Source organism: Neovison vison, chromosome 7, assembly GCF_020171115.1.
Source record: "Neovison vison isolate M4711 chromosome 7, ASM_NN_V1, whole genome shotgun sequence".
Taxonomy (NCBI): Eukaryota; Metazoa; Chordata; class Mammalia; order Carnivora; family Mustelidae; genus Neogale; species Neogale vison.
In genome coordinates, this window is record NC_058097.1 from 195,815,209 (window position 1) to 195,828,529 (window position 13,321).

Consider the following 13,321-nt stretch of genomic DNA (forward strand, 5'->3'; position numbering starts at 1 on the left):
CAAAAGAAAATGGGTAGTGAGGAATGTCAGAGGTGATTCAGAGCTACTGAGCCCTTGGGACAAGCAGATAATAGTGCCAGCTAAGGCAAGAGAAGAATTTATTTATTAATAACAATGATCAGATCAAATGATCAGATCAGATCAATTTTTTAATTTTTTAAAGTTTTTTTTGTTTATTTATTTAAGTAATCTCTACACCCAATGCAAGGCTCAAGCTCACGACCCCAAGAGCAAGAGTCACATTCTCCTCTGACTGAGCCAGCCAGGCACCCTTCAGATCAACTTTTTAAAAAGATTTTATTTTTAAGTACTCTCTACAACCAGCATGGGCTTGAACTCACAACCCCAAGATCAAGAGTCACAGGAGCTACCAATTCAACCAGCCAGGCACCCCTACCAAAGACATTTTCAGTTCGAGGTATGCAATGTCCAAGTGAGACCATCTATAGATCTATGGTGAGACACAAGGTTTCAAAAATGATATAGGGGATGAGATGAGAAGCAAATTGCAACTTTCTGCTTTTAGGACGTCTGGAATCATAGGGCCCAAAACATGGTAGATGCTCATTAAATATTTTGCAATTGGATATTTGATGAATGAATAGTACCAACATATCTCTTATTTGCTTATATCCCCTCTTCCTATGAGAAGTTTGGTGGAAAAAAAGGAGAAATGCATTTCCCAATCTTTATGACGCTTCTGATGTATATCAATAGGACAACAAGCAAACCATCTACCTAGAAAGAAAAAAATTGGAATGACTTGGAAAAAAATTGGGGAAAATTGGGCTGAAATACACTCTACTGGGAATTCTGTTCATTTTCCCTGAGTTTCTACCTCTTAAGGAGGCGGACTCCTGTTTGTCCCCTGTGAGCCCTTCAGGCAAAGATATTTGGGCTCTAAGCCCAAGGTCTAGGAGGACTCATCTCCTCCCCTACATTAGGAAAGCTGCAAAACCAAAGTGTGTCCTCCACTGCATGTGTTCTTAATAACACTCCAGGGAGCTTCGTCCCAAAAGGAAAGTCTGGCTATTTGAGTTAGCAGCCACATCCAACAATAATTCCCTTTGGTGAGCTTCTGACGGTTCTGGGGCTGAGAGACCCGTACTCATGTCAGGGGCACCACAAGGCAGCATGATAGGACTGTGGTAGTACCACACAGAGATGATTCTTGGAGCTGCCCTTTGCCTCTGACAGGAAGAAAGAAGATCCTGACCCAACCAACCCTCAGATGCATATCTGCCTTAAAGGAGAATATTCCTTGACAGTTAGTGTCTCCTAAGGTCAGTGTATGCAGCCGAATGGCTAGCTCTTCTTCTAACAGGTAGGGATTCGAGTTTGGGACCTTTAATGAGGTCATTTCATTTTGAGGTGTGCTAGTGTGTCTGTGCATATGGGGGCCATGCCCCAGCAATTTTGAAATGTCAATGTGAATTACAAAAGTGTTTTGAATATTAACAATGCTCCTGTATATTCTATTATGTACATTAAAGCTAGAAACCATAGTGATGACGAGAAGAGGAACACATCCTTTGATACAAGGAAGGTGGCTTGAAGAGCATACAGAGAAATCAGTTGTAAAGAGATGGAAAGGGGGGCAGCAATGTGTGCTAGACAGTGGGGCTGAGGTTTCCCCCAAGCTGGGGATTCCATGCCACTCAGTAAGCCTGATTTATTAAGGTGGTTCTACCCAGACAAGATTCTGAAGAAGAACTTTGGGATCTTGAGTTTGTTCTTGCCAAAAACAAAAACAAAATCCAACATATAAATGACACTTCTCTGTTTTCTTCTTTTTTGTTCCAAGCAGATATATCCATACACTGGGGCTCTCTGTCATCCTCCCATTCTCCATGTGTTAGGTTCCTAGTTCCACATTCCTTTTGTGCACAGAGGAGCACATTTTGGTGTTCAGAAGAGCACGTTTGGAGTATTTCTTGATGATTTCAATGACTTGGTCATGCTCATGACTAACATCTGCACAGAACCTCATGCATATGGGTTTCAAAGCCCATTCTCTCAACAGCTATGACCAACAGCCCCTGAGAATTCTTGACATCAGCAATTGTTCTTGCCACCACCAGTCAGCTCTTAGTTAAATATCAAGAAACAATCTGAGGTTAATTGGGATTATTAACTGTTGGTAGGCAATGGGTAAAACACACGGTCTTGACTAGTCATAAGGTAATTGAGGCTATATTATTTAGAATAATTCAGCATTAAAGCTCCAAAGGCCTAGAAATTACCCAGATCAATGGGTCCACTTAATATTGTTCTGTGCTGTGCAGACCTTGGCTACTTTCAAAAGGACTTAAGGTAGCAAATGCTCCCATTTCATTGATGATAGGACTGACCTTCCTGGAGTTCACTACCTTTAAGAATTCCACTGTTGATCCATGAAGGCAACCGGAGCTCCTGTTCCCAACCTGGTGTCCTTCCTCTGCACCACATTACTCCATGCCATAGTTCAAAATAAAACATATTTCAAAACATAGTTCAAAATAAAAGTGCTTTCTCTAAAACACTACATGTGTTTTGGTCATTTTATTTTTAAGATTTTTTTAAAATCTTTACTCTGAAGAAGAGGTCTGGCCCTTTTAAAAACAAAAAAGATTTGAAGGCAATGAAATTCTCTGAGAGTTACTGACGGGTCAATAGATCATTGGCAGAAAGCCTAGAAAATGAGTGTTTGGGGCTTGGGCTTCAAAGGAAAGAGAACAGAAAGTTAGTGAAGGAGCAGTTCTATTCTGAAGAGAAAATGAGAGAGAAAGTCCAGTAAGAGCAGAGAGCCCCATCCCACACAGCAGGCCTGGCCTGGCATCAGTGTGGATGGAATACTAAGGGAAGGAGCACAACGCAGTGTCAGACCCGAACAGCGCTGGGCATTAGTTTAAGTGATGACAAGTGATTACTCCTCCAGTACGTACTTGGAGCTGGGGAAAAAGTGAGTTCCATCTTCATTTGCACAACGGTAACAGCAGGCATTCTGGACAGGAAAGAGCAAAAGGAAAGGGTTCGGGAAGAGAATGATGGCAAGGGGCTGGTCGGCATCGCCGAGACTAGTTCTGTTCTGTCTGTTAGCCGGCAGTTAGGGAAGTCAGGATTCTGACCTCGCATAGACAAAGAGACAGAGGCTGGCTCTTCCTGATGAGCACATTCAAAGGAACAGTTCTCAGGTGCCTGAGAAAAACTGCCTTGCAAAAAATCCATGTTCATGATTGCAAGCCCTTTTTAGTAAATGCTCTGAGAAAGGGAGGTCAGGGGCCTATATGTCCACATGTCAGCTGGAACAGACAGTCAATTCTCCCGGCAGCTCTGTACTTTCTCAGGTAGGCGTTTTAACGGGAGGCTGGGGACATCCTGAGGACGCAGCCCTCTGCTGCCCCAGCGCCTGATAAACTTGGGTCCTGTCTTTGTGCAGAGGTTTGGGCAGAGTCATTATGTGCCAAGAATTCCACAGTTCTCCAGAGCACAGGGAGTGAATGGAGATGTTCCTTATCCTAATTGTAGGGATGGCTTCACAGGTGCATGTATTTGTCAAAAGGCATCAAATTGTGCCCCTTAAATATGTGCAGTTTATTATATGCAAGTTACTCCTTAACAAAGCTGATTTTTTTTAAGAGAGAGTGAGCTACAAAGGGCAATTTTATTGTAAGCAGTTGACAAAACTGCAAAAGCTGCCTAAAGCAGTGCTTACTGTAAATATTCTCTTTATTTATTAACTAAAGTCTTTAGTTTGTATTAGGGTTCATTCTTAGTGTTATGTATTCTGTGGATTTGACAAATGCATGGAGCCATGTATAAAAGTCCCTAAAAATCCCCTCTGCTTCACCTACTCATCCCTCCCCACCTGTACACCCCAGCCCTTGGCAACCGTTTATCTTTCTACTACAGTTTGCCTTTTCCAAAATGTCATATAGTTGGAGTCATACAGTGTGTAACTTTTCAGATGGCCTTTTTTCACTTAGCAATATGCATTTAAGGTTCCTCTCTGTTCCCATGGCCTTGACAGCTCAAGTTTTTTTTAGAACTGAATAATACTCCATTGTATGGGACATATCTGCTTTTTAAATGCTACATTTGGTCCTCGTTGTAATTATTTCAAAAAACTATCTTTCATAGGAAAAAGCGTAACAGCATCTCCCAAATCTATCACATTGATAGAGAAGACGGGCCCTGCAAAATGTCAGCAGCTGCTGTGTGAAAGGGCCTGTGGTCTGCAGGTTCAAGAGACTCCGGTTAAAGAATGAAACAAATCCATTCAAACTTCACAGCCCTATGACACAAACATGATTATACCCACTTTCACTGATGATAAACAGAAACTCAGAGTCAGCTATGAATGAGCTACCTACTCATTTAATACAGATTCTATATTCAAATTCAGATCTACTCGTTCTAAAATCTGATTTTTGCACAGAACTGAAGCTTTTGCAAATAGCGAGGTGAGAGGAAGTGCCATCCAAGTGTAGGTGATGAGAAGGGAGTGAGCCTAAGAAAAAGGCATTTGTCCGGTGACCCAGGTGATAAAGTCTTTGCCAAGGGCATTATGAGGAGCAGGGACTGTAGCTATCACTTGCCAAGTCCCATGGACAAAAGAGAAGAAGACACCAAGGAGAAGAAAAACTGAAAACAAAAGCAGCATGTGCTCGAATCATGTTAGCAGCTGCAAACCTGTTTGTCCGGAGGGGAAAGCAAACTGGAAACTTTTTCTTGTCTTAACAGTGCTGATCATCAAGTACTATCAAATTTTGCACAGACTATGCCAAATTGTCTACTGTGGAACAGTATGAGAGAAGATTCTCTAAGCTTCCATGAGACCGTGTTTTATACTTCTCCCCTGTGTGTTTCCAAATTCCTAACAATTAGATACAGGAGTATCCATTGCAAAACAAAACTATCCTCCTAACTTCTCAGACCACCTAGTGGCTTTTCAAGAAGGATATACAATATGTAAAATTATGCAACTGTAAAAAGTTTTAGTAAGAATTTAATAGCATGCTGATTTCAGTGCTTCGATTAATTACTTCCCTTGGAAATCCACTCTTATTTTCTCCCCAGGTAGTTGAAGAAGAAAAAATATGATACAATGGAGCAGGGAAATTACACCAGAGTGAAAGAATTTATTTTTCAAGGACTGACCCAGTCCCGAGAGCTGAGTTTGCTTTTATTTCCTTTGTTATTTTTGGTGTACATGTCAACTGTGATGGGAAACATCCTCATCATGGTCACTGTGACCTGTGAGTCCCGCCTTCACACCCCCATGTATTTCCTGCTCCGCAATCTCTCAGTCTTGGACATCTGCTTCTCCTCCATCACTGCTCCCAAGGTCCTCGTGGACCTTCTGTCAAGGACAAAGACCATCTCTTTCAATGGTTGCATCACTCAGATGTTCTTCTTCCACCTTCTCGGTGGGGCAGACATTTTTTCTCTCTCTGTCATGGCCTTTGATCGCTACATGGCCATCTCCAAGCCCCTACACTACGTGACCATCATGAGTAGGGGGCGATGCACTGCCCTCATTGTGGCCTCCTGGGTAGGGGGCTTTGTCCACTCCATCGTGCAGATTTCCCTGTTGCTGCCCCTCCCCTTCTGTGGACCCAATGTCGTTGATGGCTTCTACTGCGATGTCCCCCAGGTCCTCAAACTCGCCTGCACCAACACCTTTGCTCTTGAGGTCTTAATGATTTCCAACAATGGTTTGATCTCTACACTATGGTTTGTCTTCCTTCTTGTGTCCTACACAGTCATCTTGATGATGCTGAGGTCTCATGCTGGGGAGGGCAGAAGGAAAGCCATCTCTACCTGCACCTCCCACATCACTGTGGTGACCCTGCACTTTGTGCCCTGTATCTATGTCTATGCCCGGCCCTTCACTGCCCTCCCCATGGACAGAGCTGTATCCATCACCTTCACGGTCATCATCCCTGTCCTGAACCCCATGATCTACACCCTGAGGAACCAGGAGATGAAGTCATCCATGAGGAGACTGAGGAGAAGACTTGGACCTTCTGAAAAAGAATAGATGCTATGAAATCTAGATTGAAAGTCAAAACTGAAAAGTATTTCCTCACAACACAGTAGAAGACCATCTTGATACCCAAGTTCTCCCTTTGTCCCTCAGCAGCATCCTTTAATAAGGGTGGCCTGAAACAATCTTTTCTGAAAGGTTTTATCTTGGTGAGATTGTTGACAACTAAGAGTCTCAGACCCATAAATTGTCAGCTCTTAATGAGACTCCAAAGATTACATCACCCAAACACCTCAGGTGAGCTTTACAGGTGAGGAAATAAGGTCTGAGAGAAAGTTACCTCTCACAACCCAGGGATCAAGAGTCACATAATCTTCCCACTGAGCCAGCCAGGCACCCTAAGACTATGAAGCTGAGGTAAGTTTCATGCTTTATCAAAGCTTCCCTAGCTAATGAATGGCAGAGGCACAGCTAGATCTGAGATATCTGAGCCTCAGCTAAGTGCATGTTTCACTAGTCCTGCTGCCTCATACTGGATTTTCTAAGGTCTGAAATAAGCTCATCCATAAAAATTTCTCCTCTATTGTGGTATTATGAAAGGTGTTTGCATGTCTTCATCGGACCAAGGAGTAGATACCTTAGGCTTCAGGCCCCTCTAAGAATTTCAACATCATTTTCCAGCCATTCATTCCCAGCCAGCCCTCCAGAGAAAGGAATCCTATCCTGTGCGCATTGCTGGAATGTGCCTGGCTCAAGTCCACAAGAAGCAAAGGCTGAAGAATAAATGACTTTTCATTATCCAGGCTTCCTTTTTAAGAGAACAGAAAACAATATCATATTTGAGTTGGTCTTCTGACAACCTGTTAATTTGTCAAGCAAATAGATGAAATTGGTAGTTAGCTAAAATTCGGATTGCACTTGGATCTCAGTCTTCTCTCCCATGCAGTCTCTGATGGATGTGTGAAGTAAGGGAAGTAAAGAGCCATTTATATAGCCCGATTCTGAGAAAAACGCAAGCTAGGGAAACCTGCTCCAAAATACAGCCAATCCCAAACATCTCTATCACGGCTTCGTGTTCCTCCCTTGGTGTTGGCCCCATATCCCTATTGTGGAATATTTTGTAAGTTAGACATAACTCATAGGGTTAAGTTAGATAGAATGCCACCACTTTGGGAGTTAGATATATCTCTGGATGGTCACAGCAAGCTGCTGGTGGTGATGGTGGAGAGGGGGCATCTCTGAGTTTATCCTCAGTGGTACCTCTCAGGGGATTGTCTTATTGGCACCAGGTGTCCTCCTAGAGGAGATGTAGAACAGGAAAGCTGCAGTGCATGGATATGAGGGGTGAGTCCAAGCCCAGGCTATCAATGGTAGCCCAGGAGACCCAGGTACAGAAGGATGGAACATTTCCGCACAACAAAGCAAGGCAGAATTTATTAACAAAATTCACATTAGCTAATGCCAGATCCTTGGCTCACGGGTGCTTTACTAAAGTCAGAAGATCTTTTGAAAAATCTGCATTTGCTTCTTTGGGGCTGATTATGACCTCTTGCCTAGAATTAAAACCATTCACCTCAGTTTTGACTTCAGCCTTGACTTTTATATCTAATCACTCACATATTAAAAACAGCAAGAACAGTTCAAACTTCCCTTTGAACCAGAATACAGAATCATATTCTGCCCTAACCAGTATGTTCTTTTGTCAACAGTAGTAGATATTTTCTTCCTTGTAAATCATATTTTAAAATTTTTATTATTTAAGCATGATTGATATACAATGTTATATTAGTCTCAGATACACCACATAGTGATTCTCAATTCTGTACATTAACCACACTCATCAGAATAAGTGTACTCTCCACCTGACACCATGCAAAGTTATTGACTGTACTCCCTATACTGTACTTTTCATCTCAGTGACTTATTCATTCTACAACCGGAAGTTTGTAACTCTTAATCCCCTTCACCTATTTTCTTCATCCTCCTACTACCACTTGCAAATCATTTTTTATTTTAAAAAAGTCAAGATTTTCTTAAAAATTAAACTTCCTTTCCTTATACTTTTTTTAGCATTTCGTCTTTATTTTCTAAAGGCAAATAATGAATTGAGGATTCACAAGAAAAAAATATGTTTGTGTGTATGTGTGTCTCCTGTCTATACACATATTTGTGCTTACATATAGACTGCTCAGTACAAGAAAAAAATATATAGCATGTAATTCATTTTAAAATACACACACACATGCACACACACACACATATTTTTATAAGACAATTAATTGATTCTAGTGTTCCTAAAAGGCTATGGTACTTTTATTTATCTATTTATTTATTTATTTATTTGCTTATTAAGATTTTATTTATTTGACAGACAGAGATCACAAGTAGGCAGAGAGGCAGGCAGACAGGGACGAGGAGGCAGGCTCCCCGCTAAGCAGAGAGCCCAATGCAGGGCTCGATCCCAGAACCCTGAGATCATGACCTGAGCCGAAGGCAGAGTGCCCTCCATACTTAATTTTTTTTAAGATTTCTTTATTGATTTAGATAATCTCTATATCCAACCTGGGACTCGCACTCACAACCCATACTCTTCCCACCAAGCCAGCCAGGCACCCTAAGACTATGATACTTTAGGAGCACCTGGATGGCTCAGTTGGTTAAGTGGCCAACTCTTGATTTCTGCTCAGATCATGATCTCAAAGTCTTGAGATCAAGCCCCACATCTGGTTCCACAATGAGCATGGATTTTGCTTGAGATTCTCTCTCTCCTTCTTCCTCTGCCCCTCCCTCTGCTTGTACCCTCGCTCTAAATAAATAAACAAAACCTTAAAAAAAAAGAAAAGAAAAGAAAAAGACTATGGTACTCTAGAGACAAGTGGTATACATTAAAATCCATTTCCCAAGAAAAAGTTTCTTCTCCTTGGAGGTGATAAGCATGCCTTGTTTGACAACAATCTTTCAAAATATGGATTCTAATACAAGATTCTTAAGTTTTTGCTAAACTGTTCAGTATCTCCCACATTGGGAAGCTGCATTTCTAAAGAGGCTCCCCTTGAAATAGGACCAGCGTCTATGAAGCAAAGTGTTCTGTAACGTTTCCTTACCACTAACGTTTCCTTACCACCTTGCCATTCCCTTTCCGTGATTCTCCCTTGGGCAGACAGAACTTAATCGAGATCTTTATTTCTAAGGAGATGAAGACTCAAAACCCTTATCACATGCATTTTCTTTCCCCCAAATTTCAGATCTTTCTTTGAGAAGCAGAAAGGACTTGGCACGTGAACTTTTATGAAGATCAGGAGGAGCAGCTCAGTAGATGTCTCCCCGAGGGACATCTGCTCTAGTCCTCAGGGCTCCATAGATCAGAGTTGGAAACCTCTGCTAGGAGCAGCTTATGTGCTCCCCCCGCCCCCGGGCCAGTGGTTCCCAAACCTGGGTGAGCACAGAATCGCCTACCTACGTAGTTAAAATGCAAAGTCTCGGGCACCATCTCCGGAAGATTCAAGAGTTGTCATGGATACCAGGAACCACCCACTGCTGGGTGGTCCTGCTGGGAGCGGCCTTTGTCTCACAACACTCTGGGGGCCCAGCTCCAGGTCAGTGTTTCACAAACTGCAGAAAAATTAATGCGTGTGCCATCAGTAGATCTGCACACGCATTTTTGTTGTTGTTGTTAATGAAACTGAATAGTCTAGGGGAGAATAAAAAAGCACAGAATCCTTCAAATAATAAAAAAGCACTAATTCCCCAAACCTTTATTTTGGATATGGACTTGAGTATACCTGTCTTGATGTAAATAAAACACAGATATGAGCATGTACTTCAATGAAAAGAGCCTGGAAACCACTGGGCAGGGACCTATTCTCTGGTTGGACTTTGTGAAGCCTCCGAGCCATCAGTTCCAGTTACCAAACCCTCAGACCCTGCTCCGGTCCCTTTTTTACTACCTCTTCCCGAAGTCAGCACTCAGGGGACAGGAAGAAGTCACTACAAGGAGCCATGTTCCAAACCCTGGGGGTCCGTGGGCCTGGATAAACTAGGAGATTGCAGCAGGCTGAAAGTCCATGAAAACAGGGGACGGCAGAGCTCCCTAAGGACCAGGGCTTTCACATCCTCCTCAGCCCCGTGTGTTGAACAACCTCATAGCACGGAAAAGTCACTTTGTAAAACCATGTGCCTTTGAGAAAGAACTGAGGTCAAAGGCAACACTCACCTTGGCTCAAGAAATGAAAATTGGCACCAAACCATTTTAAAGCCGTTATTGTTTACATTCTGTTTAATATACAACTAGTCAAAAGAGAGGTCAGCCCTGAAGATGGAAAGCTCGGAGGCAAGCTGGTTAAAAACTAACACCGGGGCGCCTGGGTGGCTCAGTGGGTTAAGCTGCTGCCTTCGGCTCAGGTCATGATCTCAGGGTCCTGGGATCGAGTCCCGCATCGGGCTCTCTGCTCAGCAGGGAGCCTGCTTCCTCCTCTCTCTCTGCCTGCCTCTCTGCCTACTTGTGATCTATCTCTGTCAAATAAATAAATAAAATCTTAAAAAAAAAAAACTAACACCGATGAGTGACACCGAAAGTAACTGCAAAGAACACTGGACACCTCCCTTCACAGTGACGTCTCCTTTCTCCTCCTTTTTCTCTTCTTTCTCCTCCTCTTCCTGCCTTCCTCCTCCTCCATCTTCTTTTCCCTCTCTCTAGGCTTCCGCTGTTTCTCTCTTCCTCTCCTCCCCCTCATCTTTTCTTTGTGTCCGATTTTTCTATACTTTCTACCCTGCCTGCCCGCCCTGCTCACCCCTGACTCTCAGGATGAGGGGGGACTAGCGTGCTCTCCAAACTCTGCTAGTTCTCAAGTTACACTGGGCAGCCACTAAGTTGCTGTGCAATTCTGACTTAATCTGTCTCACTTCTCGTTTCCCATGGATATCCCGAAAATGACGTAGAGCTTCTGATGCCCTGAAACCATATTCCTTCTCCTCACCCCCCACAAAGTGATTTTTTTTCTTCTTAAAAATTACGACTGAAGAATCTTTTTTTTTTTTTTTTTCTGAGTCTTTAAACACAATTGCATAGAGACCCCTTCTGTATCTGGAGGTTTGGTACACCTGTGACTCAGCCTGCTGTGTAGAAGCTCATCAGCTTCTATTGTCCGACTATCCCCCAAGAAATGTAAAAAGATCGCAAAAATTACCCACAAAGTTATAGTCACATAAAATTGCTATCAGCCTGGGGCTGGGTGGTTCAGAGGGTTAAGTATCTGTCTTCACTTCAGGTCATGATCCCACGGTCCCAGGATGGAGCCCCTTTTGAGACTCGTGTGGGGCTTCCTGATCAATGGGGAGTCTGCTTCTCCCTCTCCCTCTGCCCCTCCTGTGTGCTCTCTCTAGGTCTCAAATAAATAATTTGAAAAAAAACTGTTATCAATATTAACCCGAAATCCAGTTTCCACTTCATTCCATCCTTCTTCCAACAAGTACTTCTTTATGTTTGTTGATTCTGTTTTCATTATTGAAAACCTGCACCGTGCTATAAATCTGATCTTTTTTGTTCATGGAGGTCTGATTTATACACAGGATATTCACCATTTTAAGATGTATAGTTCAGTGAGATTTGACTAAGATAGAAAGTCAAGTAACAGTCATTAAAATCAAGATACTGAGTGTTTCCATCACCTCAGAAAGCTGGCTCATGCTCACACTACCCTCTTCCTGCACAGGCAAAAACATCCTCAGTACATCCTCAGTTGTGTGAGATCTTGGGACATTATGTCAAATTCTGCTCAGGCTTCCAGAATGCTCTCTGGTCTGTCTTCCGTGCCTGTAACTTTTCCTTTTCCAGAAAGTCATAACCACACAATCCTTTATCACGTAGTCTTTTCTTTATGGCTTCTCTCACTCAGCATAACGCCCTTTTTTTTTTTTTTTTAAGATTTTATTTATTTATTTGACAGACAGAGATCACAAGTAGGCAGAGAGGCAGGCAGAGAGAGAGAGAAGGAAGCAGGCTCCCCGCTGAGCGGAGAGCCTGATGTGGGGCTTGATCCCAGGACCCTGAGATCATGACCTGAGCCGAAGGCAGAGGCTTTAACCCACTGAGTCACCCAGGCGCCCCAGCATAACGCTTTTGAAATGGATCCATCCATCTTCCTGTGTGCACCGGAAGCTCATTCCTTTCTCTTGCTGATGGTTTTCCAGGGCCTGGCCGTACCACCGTCTGCTTATCTCTTCTCCAGTCAAGGACATCTTGTTTGGTTCCAGTTTTTGGAGAATTTATGACTGAAGTTGTTATAAATATTTACACATAGATCTTTGTGTAAATGTATGCTTTCCTATCTCTTGGATAAATACCTAGAAGTAGAATTGCTGGTAAAATAAGTGTGTTTACTTTTATAGAAATTTCTGAATTCTTTTCCTAAGTGGCGATAACATTTGCATTCCTACCAGTGACATTCGGGAATTCTAGTTACTCCTCATTCTTGTCAGGGCTTGGCATTGTTAGCGTTAAGTTTTTTGTTTTTTACATATTCTAACAAGTGTGTAGTGTAATTTTACTGTCCATTTTCAGAATGACTAATAACTTTGAGCATCTTTTTGTACATTTGCCTGCCATGTGTATATCATCTTTGGTGAAAAGTCTGTTCAGATCTCTGACCATTTTTGTATGAGGTTCTTTGTTTTCTTATCATAAGACATCATAAGAGAACTATTTTTTTTGAAAGTCAATGGTTTTTTTTTTTTAAAGGTTTTATTTCTTTATTTGACAGACAGATCACAAGTAGGCAGAGAAGCAAGCAGAGAAGCAGGCTGAGAGAGAGGGGAGGAAGCAGGCTCCCCGCTGAGCAGAGAGCCCATGCAGGGCTCAATCCCAGGACCCTGGGATCATGACCTGAGTCGAAGGCAGAGGCTTTAACCCACTGAGCCACCCACGCGACCCTCATAAGAGAACTTTTAAATAAATTCTCAATACAAGACTTACCAGATAAGCCTGTGGCAAATATTTTTCTTCCAGTCTGTGATATGTCTTTTCCTTTAAGAGTATTTTTAGACAAGTTGAAGTTTGTTTGTTTTTACATTTTGATGAAGTTAAATTCATTGTTTATTTTAGGGACACTTTCTGTGTCCTATGTAAGAATTTTTTGCCTAAACAGTAGTCACAACGGTTTTCTCCTATATCTTCTAGAAAAAAATATCTGATAGTTTCAGGCCTATAATAAACCCTGTCTTTGTGAAGCTTGAAATATAGAGATTTCTGACAAGACATTACTCTGCAAAGTGGGTGCTCTGTTTGAAAATCTCGAAAGACAAACTCCAAAAAGGCTGAGCTTCCTCTTTGGTGGAAAAGTTACAAAAGAAACTGAA

The 13,321-nt window shown here is 42.3% G+C and overlaps 1 protein-coding gene across 1 annotated transcript; it reads left to right on the forward strand.

The window, feature by feature from the left end:
• The first annotated feature begins 5,086 nt into the window (after window positions 1-5,086).
• Window positions 5,087-6,022, forward strand: LOC122914520 (olfactory receptor 4D9-like). The gene has a single exon (XM_044261133.1). It carries the CDS (start codon window positions 5,087-5,089, stop codon window positions 6,020-6,022), a length of 936 nt encoding a protein of 311 aa, XP_044117068.1.
• The last annotated feature ends 7,299 nt before the right edge of the window (window positions 6,023-13,321 follow it).